Raw genomic sequence first — 12,057 nt, 5'->3', positions numbered from 1 at the left:
CAACACGACAATGCTCCAGCCCACACAGCTCTGACAGTCCGACAGGTTTTGACAAACAACAACATGGTGCTTGTGCCTCATCCACCCTACTCACCCGATCTGGCTCCGTCGGACTTTTTTTTTTGTTTCCACGGATGAAGAAATGTCTAAAAGGAAAGCGATTCAGTGATGTGGATGACGTCAAAGAAAACACGCTGACGGCTTTGAACAGTATCCTGCCTCAAGAGTTCCAGCACTGTTTTCAGTAGTGGCAAAAGCATTGAGACTAGTGAATTAATGCACATGGACAATACTTTGAAGGGGACTAAAGTACTGTGAATGTAAAGTTCAATAAAAATGCAAAAAAAAAAAACCATTGCGGTTATTTTTTGGTCCCCCCTCGTTGAAATTGTTCGTAAGCCTTTCAGTTACTACGAAGTCATTAAAAACGAAATTTTAAATATATTTCGTCAATGTGTTGTCTGCTATGTGTTCTGCAATAGGACCACCATATGCTGGAGTAGCAACTTTACCAAGTGTAAGAACATAGCTTGTTAATTTAAGATGGCTATGATTCTACATGATATATTTCCATACATACTGCTATGCCACGTGCAGGTTCAATCATTGATATACTGGCACAGAAAACATTTCATGCTATTAAGTGTAAGTTTGAACCTGCAGACCCCTAGTTCTCAATCTCAAAATAATACATAGGGCCCCTCAACAACGCCTTAAATTTGTTGTTGAATTTTGAAACACTGTATATCTTGTCTTTGAATATTAGATTAGGCATTTTCAGAAGTAATCATGCATAATATTGATAAGTTGAGTTTTATATTTATGTGCATATATTAATCTTGTTTTTGAATAATAGATTAGGTATTTTTAATAATATAATACGCATTATATTTTATAAACGAATCTTAACATTATATACATTGCAACTTAAGCTTTCAGGAATAACTCCCTGTAAAGTTAATTTGAAAGTGTCCATTTCTTTTGTATTAACCTTGTATGTACCATATGTATGTAAGTAATTGCTTTTCTGAATTTTAGTCAAAGTTCACAGTAAGTAAAAATTTCTAATATTATTGGTGTTTTTACGAAAATCTGCTTTAAAAATGAGAAAAGTATATTAGTTGTTTATTTAGAGGCTTCGAATAAGTTTCTCCCTTTTCTTTTTAATTTCCTAAGATATTGCGTTAAAGTTCACTCACTTCCAATGAATACTCTTACAATAGAGCAGTGATCCACGTAGCAAGGCTCGAGGTTTTTATTTTGTGTTTACAACAACTTTTATCTATGAAATACAGCAAATAGAATTCGACATAATTCAGTTACAATATGGTTATCCCATTGGCCTTGGGCTTGTCTCGTGTATTGACTTTCATGACACATCCTGTTACGACCTTGTAACATGCAGTGGATGAAGTTGTTCTGCCACTCATACATTTCTGTTCATTTGAAATGATCGAACATGGAATTCCCATGAATCATCTATTCGTGGACTTGACTTAATCTCTCTCATTGCAGAAATGAAGTCGAAGTCTCTTTGATTATTATTGTAATCATATACAGAAATATGATCATTGATCACAGAATTTTAATCATATTTTGTGCGCATTCATCAACAGTCCAGAATTCACAGTTCTGCTCTTAATCGAGAACCAATTTCACTTGTTCCGAATGAGTTCTGAAGCACAGTGGAACGGGGAACTGGGAGTTCAGTATCAGTTCAGAATCAGTTCTAGTCTTGTTGGAACAAACATTGGGCTACTGCACATGAGCAGGCAGTTCAGAATCGATTCCGAACTGTGCTGGAACAAACCTATAGCCTTATTGATGTTGTTCACCAATTTGTTTGTTTCACCAAGGAAATAAAAAGGAAAAATATATATGTGTCACTACATCTCAAAACTTTATCCAACAACCACACACGAGGTAAAATTGCTATATCCAGAGAAGAAATATCGCACTAACCTAACTACCTAAGAAAAATTTCTTGTACCTAGATCAAAATTCTCGTACTTGGAAAAGTTGTACTGTATATTCTAAAAAGACAAGTATGTACCAGTAATGTTTTAATACAGTATATGAGTATATATTGTTAAGTAGATATTGTTACAAAATCAGTTTGCTAATACTCTTTACTGTTTGCAGTTGCAAAATTTCTTGTTCCTAGATCAAAATTCTCGTAGTTGGAAAAGTTGTACTGTGTATTCTAAAAAGACAAGTATGTACAGTAAAACTCCAATTATCCGTAACCCTATTAACCGATTGGTGGATTATCCGACTGTCATTCTCTCTCGCAGAAAAAAAATATTAAGTATTGTACATTATATTAATATCAATATTTTCTACAGAGTGTTTTTTTACAAACCCTTACCCTTACGCATTATGGCGTACTCTTCTAACTGTTTAACTTCTGTCCAAAATGTCTTCTACAAGCGTTAAAAGAAAACATGTTGTACTACGTAAAAAATTGCAAGTAATTGAGTGGTTTGGGAAAAGAGAAAATGTGGTTCATCTCACATCACAATATGATAGGAATTGCAACTGTGTGCGATTTAGGCTATTGAGAAACAAAATATAAACTGTATAAAATTTGTACATCTACAACATGAGAACTCTAACGTTCCTATCTTTACACAGACAGTCGTCATAAGGAGCTTCCTTAGCCATTAAAAACCCGTCGTTGAAAACCAGACTTAAGTGCAATAAATAATGTTTTAATAACTGACTTATCGGAAAATCGAACAAGTATTGTAAAAAAAATCAGACTTAAATTAGTGAACGACCGATTCACTACCTAGCATATTAAAATAAAAGACCATGGAGGAAATTACGAAAATATTATGTACTTAAATTATGAAATCATTTTATGGTACGGATTATCTGATTTTTTCGGTTAACCGTTCACTCCACCCCCTTCATTACCACGGATAACAGAGGTTCTACTGTACTGCTAATGTTTTAATACAGTATACAAGTATATTAAGTAGATATTGTTACAAAATCAGTTTGCTAATACTCTTCATTTTTTGCAACTGCAATCTAATCGTGCTTCATAATAAAATGTTTTACTGATAAGTACAAAACTTAACATTTAATCAGTATCATTTACTGATATTAACACACATGCAGAAAAATAAAATTAAACAGATTAATTCTTTAGTATGTATGAACATGTGAAACATACTTTCCGCATTCTTCAACTTTTTCAATGCACAGTATGGAGATGAGCACGAATATTATAACCAACTATCTTTCATGGCTGAATGTTCTATGCACTCAAATTAATTATAAGAAAACACATTATGGTAACTAAACTGCTGTGAGGGTTCGAAATAGAATCTTATTTTCTAATTTAGCTGTTTCTTTGCTACTGCCTACTGTATGTAATCTCAAGCTAAGATTCCACTTGCCAGTTGCCACTCATGTCAGTGACACATCTCTTTCAATTGTTATTCAACATATAACTATAAAATATACAAGGCTTTCATTTCGAAACTAGCCAGTCCTAAGAGTTATCTATTTAAAGTAAATTTGATTTAAACAGAAAACGTGTCAATTTAGATATGATCCGAACAAATATAACATTGAAAAATTCCTTTGCAGAACGAACAATTACATTTGTTTGGATCAAATTTCTGCACATTTAAAGGACGAAACTAAGATTCTTCAGTCATTTATTATTATAAAATACACATTGCTCTCTTAAATTGACTGAGCATATTGGGAATTCAATCAGTGGCTTTCCCAAAACACGTTATGAAATGTTTCATATAAATCATTTTTGTCTCGAAAATTGTATTAAACGTCTTTGTTTGAAATATCTCAAAGAATAACCTCCTGAAATTAATTACATTACTTATGTTTCATCTTGTATATATTCAATAAAGAAATAAAGGAAAAATAATCATTAACAATACAACACATAAATTGTATTATATTTATTTCATTGTCAATCATATTTACAGTCCTTATAAATAAGAACCAGTTCGTTAAAAATCTAAATACCTACAATATCACAATAACACCCAACAGATAACACAAACGTTTCACGCAAATACAGGGATCTTGTGTATCCCCAGTCACTTTTTTTTAGATACAAGGTTTTGCCATCTTAATAACAAGACGTTTAATGCAATTTGTTTGGAATATCTCAAAGAATAACCTCCTGAAATTAATTACATTACTTACGTTTCATCCTGTATATTCAATAAAAAAATAAGGAGTATGTAATTTCATTTTGAAGTGCGTTATATATTTTGAAGACACATATCTGAGTGATGTGGCCCATCTTAAACCCTCTTTACTACCTGCAGTGTTGAAAAGCTCATACATTTTACTGTTTACAAATTCCTATTCTGTGATTACAATTTTATGACGTGGACATGAAATGCATAGTCTCAACTTCTTTATTTTCATTAATGTTGCAGTTGGCCCTCCTTACACTCTGCGTCTGAAAGTGAAGTTCTACTCATCTGAACCGAATAGTTTGCGTGAGGAACTGACACGCTACCAGTTCTTTCTCCAGCTGAAGCAAGACATCGTTACGGGGCGACTGGAGTGTGCATATCAGACTGCTGTTGAGTTGTCGGCATTGGCTCTTCAGTGTAAGTTCGTCTACAAGTGAAAATGCACAAAAAAAGAATTTGGACTTCTGACATGCTTAATTGATGACATATTAGTATTGTTTTAAAATTGAACTTTAGCTTTGAAAGGGAAGTAAAGCCATATTATATCTTATGTGGTAAAATTTACTAGTCTTGTCTTGCCTATGAACTTCTATGCTTTGTAGATGGTGTGTCTGCAGATCTTATGACTGATTCTGCAGAGGTATCTGGTGGTAGTAGTAAAAGATAATTATGTAAGAAATGCAGTATTATGAGAATTCAAATAATAATAATCTAATAAGTTGCAGAACATCCAGATCTGGAAACAAATCCTGAAAATAAGTAAGTAATAAAAATAAAAATATATTCTTCCATGATGATAGACTGTGAGATACAGGACAGAATAAAAGTATATATTATTTCTTTTGAGTATATTTTGTAAATTCGAATTGGAGTTCGATTTTAACCTTTCGCTAATAATAATAATAATAATAATAATAATAATAATAATAATAATAATAATAATGATAATAATAATAATGATTATGTTAGTTGCAAATGTGAATTGAATTTATTGCTATAATATTAACATTCTGAAGTCTGCTTAGTGTAATATGTTACTAGTCAGCGGCCAGGGTCTGGTATAGTTCCTGGGTAGCTCAGTTGGTAGAGCATTGACACTCAGCCAAAGGTCTTGAATTCGATACCAGCCCTGGAACAATTTTTCCCTTGAAATTATACATATAAACATCTCCGTTACAAGCATGTATGCTATTCTGTCTGAATCCAATACCTTATGCAGGAAACTTTCAACAACTTGTTAAGATGGGTAACTGATGCTGTCCGCAGAATAAACAAAGGGAAAACTGTGACAGCGTTTTTCAGGGAGAAGGCAGAATAACACCACAATACAGCATTCAATGCAATGGATGCCCCTTGAAATATGTTAAATATTTTTGCTATCGTGGCATCACCCTGCAACCACAAGGGACAACTTTCACTAAACATATAAAGAAGAGGTCCAGAAGCACTAGCTATTAATAACGGAGAAAATCTGAAGAAGATTTCACTGAGTTTGGTGATCAATCTTTTCAAAGTGGAGTTACTTCCAACCCTGAGCTATGGCATAGAAATCATGTGAATTGAGTTGGTTTATCTGTGCCATGTCTTATATCAACGATAGTGATTACCCGTACCATGCAAGTATACTGAAAACAAAGCACACTCTTGATCTTTGAGCTGTGTTATTGCTGCGTGGGCGCGTAATATTCGCGCAAAATGATTACGAATGATTAAGTGAATCATTTGTGGAAGAATATAAGTGAGTGGAGTGCACAGCTTCAGTCTCAAAGAGTTGCCGACGCTAACCTTTAGAGTGGGATGGAAATTAATTAAATCCCAGTTATGTTGTCATTCAAGCTAATCTTCTAACTTGCAGTTGTCTAAGGTAATAAATGCTACACTTAGAAAAATACCAAAAGTACTAAAGCTAAGGTGTAGTGCTGAAGGCACGCAAAAATCACATAACCTAGTGGCTGAACAAATCTGGTACTATCTACAACTGAAGTCAGTAAATCAATCATTCTCTGAGAGAGAAGGTACATAAATGGCAATGGATGAAACTAATGACACAGATTCCAGTATCTGCAACAGTGCGATGAGTCATGTGATGATGTAACCAAGAAACTCCATAGACCAAGAAATAAAGGATCCTTCTACAACTAACAATACAATCTTGTAATGATATAAATGTATCCGTCCATAGGGTCGCGCGGTATGCGTCCTAGAGCCACATAACCACACGTGGCTTGGTTTCTGAAGTCTTCTTTCACGTTAAATAAAATAATTGACGCTAATGCAGTAGTATGTAGTGAAGAAAACAGGAACTGCTAGCTGCTCTATTGCCCAAGCAGCTATCTCCCAGCTGGCTTTTCCTGATAACAGAGAAATGCTGCTTTGGAACAAGTACCATAATGCAGTACGCTCCATTACTGTCCAGGTCAACTTACAGATCTGTCTGATGCTCACTGCGTGCGTCTGGCGACTAAGTTACAGAGGTGAGCTGCTCCAACTCATCCTCGCTCCATCTGCTCAACGACTGACCTGTGTCCCAGGTAGGCGGGTCGTTAGCTCACAGCAGAGTTCAACCAACCATCGCTGCTTTAAAATGCTCCAATCAGAGAACAGAGAAAAGAGTGCGTTCATATAAATGATGATAACAGCATTCAGCCACCAGAGTCACAGAAACAAGTATAACCACCGTAAGCAGGAAAAAGCATAACTAAATAGTAAACAAAAAATAAATAGAAGTATATAACCCCAGCATGTAACTACCACAGAATTCATGCCTAATAAATTAGTATTTTGCATAATGTAATTATGTATTATTGTTGTATTCCACAGCTGAACTAGGTGACTATGAAGATGGTTATCACACACCAGCTGTTGTGTCAGAGTTCCGTTTTGTGCCGAATCAGACAGAAGACATGGAGATTGCAGTGCTGGAGGAATATAAGAAGTGCAGGTAAAAGTGATATTTAATTTTTATTCCCACTATAATACTCCTTTCCATTATCTGTTACCTAGTCCCCTATCTTAGATATAAAATAGTGAGTTCCAACCTAGTGTTTCTGGCAACCAACCAATAGTAGATCCGCCCCACCACTGCTGCTGCTTGCACCCACAAACTCATGGTGCTTCTTCACCAGATTAAAACTTCTACGTTATATTAATAACATTCGGTACACACCCTCCTCACAGTAGATGCTGGAAGTGTAGTCCAGATTATGTGATACATAATTCACATTAGATCAATGAAAGAACAAGAGATAGAGATAACCACGTGAAAGCTGCATGATTGATGAATTCCATCCATCGAAATTAGCTGTGGCAGTATGTAGTCTGCCCTTGATAGCCAGCAGTAGGCTTAAATGCACACGGTGATTCAGCCAAGAATAACTGCAGTTTATTACGTTGTGATGTGTTTTGCATTGGTTACATATTCACTGTGGGAATGTGTACGCTTTTTGAAAGCATACATGTGGAAAATGAAATTGTGTGTCAGAACAAGAGAAAACTTTAGATGTAAATTCCCTAGCTGCTCAGTTCCATGTAGAAAAACAATACTAAATTTAGTGAATAGGTTTAACGAAACAGGTTCTGTGAATGATGTGAATTATGTATCACACAAGATGGGCAGTACTTCCAGCAGCTACTGTGAGAAGGATGAGTACCAAATGTCAGTAATATAATACAGTATGAAGTTTTAATTTGGCGAAGTGCCATGAGTTTGCAGATGCAAGCAGTAGCGGTAGAGGGGTGTCTGCCATTGGTCGGCTGACAAAAATACTGGGAACAATCCCAGTGTCTCACTGTATAATGTTGTAATTAAGTAGGGACAAAATTTAAATTGTGAACTTCTTACACATTAAGTAACAAATGTAGTTTATACTGTAATGTGACAATATCAGTATATATTTTTTACTGATGAAAATAATTTTTTCATTTGAGATAGTCCAGTGATTTCCATACTTGCGTCTGAACTCGAAGTGTTGCTGTTTCGTACCCAGCTGAAAGCGAAGGCTTTTTCAAAAGAATAAGTTCACAGCATGGCTTCCTCTAAGTCATTTGTCATACTAAGTTCGTACCATGTAAAAGAACATTACGCATTTAATTAATAAATAAGTCATAAACGGAAGTTCTATACTCTGCCATTGTGTGACTCTCCTCATGCTGCCAGTGTATGAAAGAAAGTAGCTGCCATGTAAGAATTCTACTTTGAGATCCATTTTTTCTTTTCATCACAGTGTTTTGTTACTTTTGATTTAAGAAGTTAGTAATTCAAGATAATAAATTTAAAAATGCTTTTTATTTTTTCCTCCAGGGGACTAACACCTGCCCAAGCTGAGATGAATTATCTGAACAAAGTGAAGTGGCTGGAAATGTATGGTGTGGACAACCATATAGTACTGGTAAGCATAATATATTTCCGTCATAATTGTGCCTTGCAAGAGAAAAGCTTATCACATTCACTGGGCTGATATTCATAAAAACAGATAAAGAGTAGAGAAGTTTGATATTTCTATGAGGATGCCACTTAGAAGTTGGGTCAGCTGCATTACACATAGCTTGAAATTTTGTTGTCATAGAGGTAAGGTAGAATTCATAGCATGAGATTTGCTGTGTATATCATAGTTGTTAGTGGATTACTCTGTTCTTTGGTACAGGGCGCATGCATTCCTTGTTGAGAATCAGTCGAAAATTTGTGGCACAAATAGAACAAATAACTTATCTCTTTGCATTCACATAAGTTGCCCTGGTTCAAAGAAAAAGTCAATGTAGTCTTCTGTATTACTTAACGTAAAATCGACATATAGTTGTGCTCAAACTTCCTGACATGCCAGTAACATGCGAGTGCAATATTGTCCCAACTACTTTCTCCGTCTCTGTCTCTCAGTGGCAGTAGTTTTAAAAATTGTGGAGTACGACCCTTTACCTGAGTTTGGTTTGATAGGGAGATGCAGAAGGCTTTTTAATAACAATAATAATAATAATAATAATAATAATAATAATAATAACAATAATAGTAATAATTAATATCATCAGGTTACATCAAATGAAATTAGAAGTCACAAAATAAAGAAAAAATAGTTGAGTCAGTCGTAAATAATCATACTCGCTGAGTTTATATCAGTTTTTGTAATAGTTTTACTTTTATTAAGGTTAATAGATTTGTCGAATAACACAAAGGCACAGTGTGATAAAATAAAGTGAATGATAAGGTTAATTTGAAATAGTAATTTTCTGTACAAATAATTGACATGGCCCTAAATAGCATTATGTCCATGCTGTCAAGGCATATTCTTGCAAAATTAGCGATTATTATATGCCTGCACATTTCATATATAATGCCTAATATAAAATACCCTGTTTGTTGCGCTCAAGTCCTGCAAAATACGCAATTTTTGTGGAATATTTTCGATGTAATTTTCAGCAATGTACTGTAACAGCAATGAAACATTTTGGCCATTGAATGGAAATTTTTGCTGGTCGTTTTGTTGTCTTTTAGTGTATTGAAGTGTCTGAGTGTGATTACAATGAGTGTTATACGAAAAGCACTGTCTGTGTCGGAAAAATTGGAAATCTTACGATAGTACGATAAAAACAGTACTCTTAATCAGAAACAACTCTCTGATTTATTAGGAATCCCACCTTCGACATTAAGGACAGTAATAAAAAATAGCAATTCAGTCACTGCAGCTCCGACATCAGGAGAATGTAAGCGCAGGAAAGTGAAGTGTGGTAAACATGAGGACTTGGAGAACACGCACACGGCAAACAACTATAAATGACTTTTTTTGGAAAGAATTAAGTATGGTACATATTGTAAATGTCTTTGACGTACAGTACAGTAATTACATAATGGAGTAATACTGTATTACCTTTCATGAATCATGTATTTCAACAAAGAAAAATGCTAATAGATACTGTAAATAAGTCAAAATTAGTATACCCGTCTAATATGCAGTCCTGGTCGAGACAGAATTTTGGGCAAGAGATGGTATAGTTCTGTAGAATAATAATTGATATGAATGACCAAAATGATATAAGTGATGAAATGATAGCATGGTATAGGCATCTCTTTGGATGAAACTGATTGTCAGAAATTTTTTTTGTATGAGTAGCAGTATTCTGCACATATGAGAGGCAGTCAAATGAAAACAGGTCATCATGCATATATCTCATGGTAGGCAAGTTGGTACCACTGGAATTTGATTGCTGAACTGACATCTGGTGGCGACTCTCGAAAGCACAGTTGCAATCTTTGCTTACACACTAGTCGTTAGTTTATTGTGCTGGAAGTGAGGTTAGAGGAATGTGTGTTTGTCTAACATCACTAATGGAGGCAGGTAAAGAAGAACAGCACAGTGTAGTGCAATTTTTGATTGCTGAAAGAGTAGGGGACGAGAAATCCATCATCGCATGTCTGTTTATGGAGAACACAGCCATGTCATGTTCTCATGTACTGGAATGACAAGAGATTCCGAGAGGGATGCATGTCACTGCAAGATGATGCTCGCCCAAGACAGGCTCATCGTGCCATCACTCCTGCTGTTATTGCTGAGGTTGATGGTCTTATACATGAAAATCACTGCATTACTGTGGAGGAACTTTGTCTTTTGGTGGAATAAGTCACAGTTTGGTACACGTCATTGAGACGAAGCACCTGCATTACCAAAAACTGCACACAATGGGTTCTGCATCAGTTGATAGAGGAACAAAAAACAAACAGAATGGCTGCTTCATTGGGTCACTTGCAACAATACCACGAGGAAGAGTATGCATTTCTGTCCTGTGTTGTCACTGGGGACGAATCGTGATGTCACCATTTTGAACCGGAGCAAATGGCTGAGTCAGCAATGGAAACACATGGCTTCTCCCCCACCGGAAAAGTCCAAAGCAATACACACAAGTTCCGGTAAAGTCATGTTAACATTCTTCTTCACTTCTAGGGGTCCTCTGCTTGTTGAATTTCTCACAATCAATGCACAGGATTATGAAGAAACTTTATAAAAACTGAGATGTGTCTTTAAGTCAAAAAACACCCTGGAATACTATCAAATGACGTTACCCTGCTTCATGATAATGCCTGCCCACATACTGCCAACTCCATGAGGAATACGATTCAGTTTGCATCGGACAGAGACGTGTGTGACTGGGTAAAGAACTGGTTCAGTAGACAGTCCACAAGCTTTTTCAAGAATAGGATTGATCGTCTTGTCTCACAGTGGATAAATGTATAAACAGTTTTAGAGATTACTTTTGAGGTAATAAATGTTCTGTTATACTTTTTGGCATCTGACCCATTTTTATTTGACTGCCCCTCATATATCTGGTACCACTTCCCCTACTGTTCGTCCTTGTTCCACTGTACCACTCTCTTCACAGCTTGAAAGGTACAGAGACATCAAAATTGAACAGTACAAACATTTTACCAGAATTGGCTTACAAAATCAAACTATTACTACCAAAGATAATGAATTATGCCGTACATTGAAAGTAAGAAATAGTTTCGAAGTCAATAAATTATTATTGGTAATGTTACGACTCAGCCTGTATCAGAAATGAGTATCAGGAAGTTTTTATTAATGGTAAGGTGATAAGCACGTAACACATCCCTATTACTACTAATTTTGATTTTCTGCAAAGGTGAGAGGGTACCTTAACTTCTCGCCACCCTTTGGGTCTCCATGACTTATATGTAATAGGGATAACATTTTGTAATGTTATGGTGGGGTATCCAGTGGTGCTGTTTCAGCTTTTTGTACAGTGACTAATTAATATGGTAATATTTCAGGGGAAGGATGGATGTGAATACTCTCTGGGTCTCACCCCAACTGGGATCTTAGTTTTCGAAGGCATACAGAAGATTGGACTCTTCTTCTGGTAAGTAGAG

The 12,057-nt window shown here is 35.5% G+C and overlaps 1 protein-coding gene across 4 annotated transcripts in view; it reads left to right on the top strand.

Annotated features, from left to right (window-relative positions):
* yrt (erythrocyte membrane protein band 4.1-like yurt) overlaps positions 1–12,057 on the top strand; it is a 192,606-nt gene that overhangs the window by 105,848 nt on the left and 74,701 nt on the right. For all 4 annotated transcript variants that reach the window (XM_069824478.1, XM_069824486.1, XM_069824461.1 and 1 more), the window contains 4 exons: positions 4,425–4,601; positions 7,005–7,125; positions 8,485–8,572; positions 11,959–12,047. In XM_069824478.1, the coding sequence (XP_069680579.1) occupies positions 4,425–4,601; positions 7,005–7,125; positions 8,485–8,572; positions 11,959–12,047 (475 nt within the window). The remainder of the gene's footprint in view (positions 1–4,424; positions 4,602–7,004; positions 7,126–8,484; positions 8,573–11,958; positions 12,048–12,057) is intronic.

The sequence above is a fragment of the Periplaneta americana genome, chromosome 1 (assembly GCF_040183065.1).
Source record: "Periplaneta americana isolate PAMFEO1 chromosome 1, P.americana_PAMFEO1_priV1, whole genome shotgun sequence".
Taxonomy (NCBI): domain Eukaryota; kingdom Metazoa; phylum Arthropoda; class Insecta; order Blattodea; family Blattidae; genus Periplaneta; species Periplaneta americana.
Note: the sequence above shows the minus strand (reverse complement) of the source record. Positions and strands in the feature narration are given on the sequence as shown.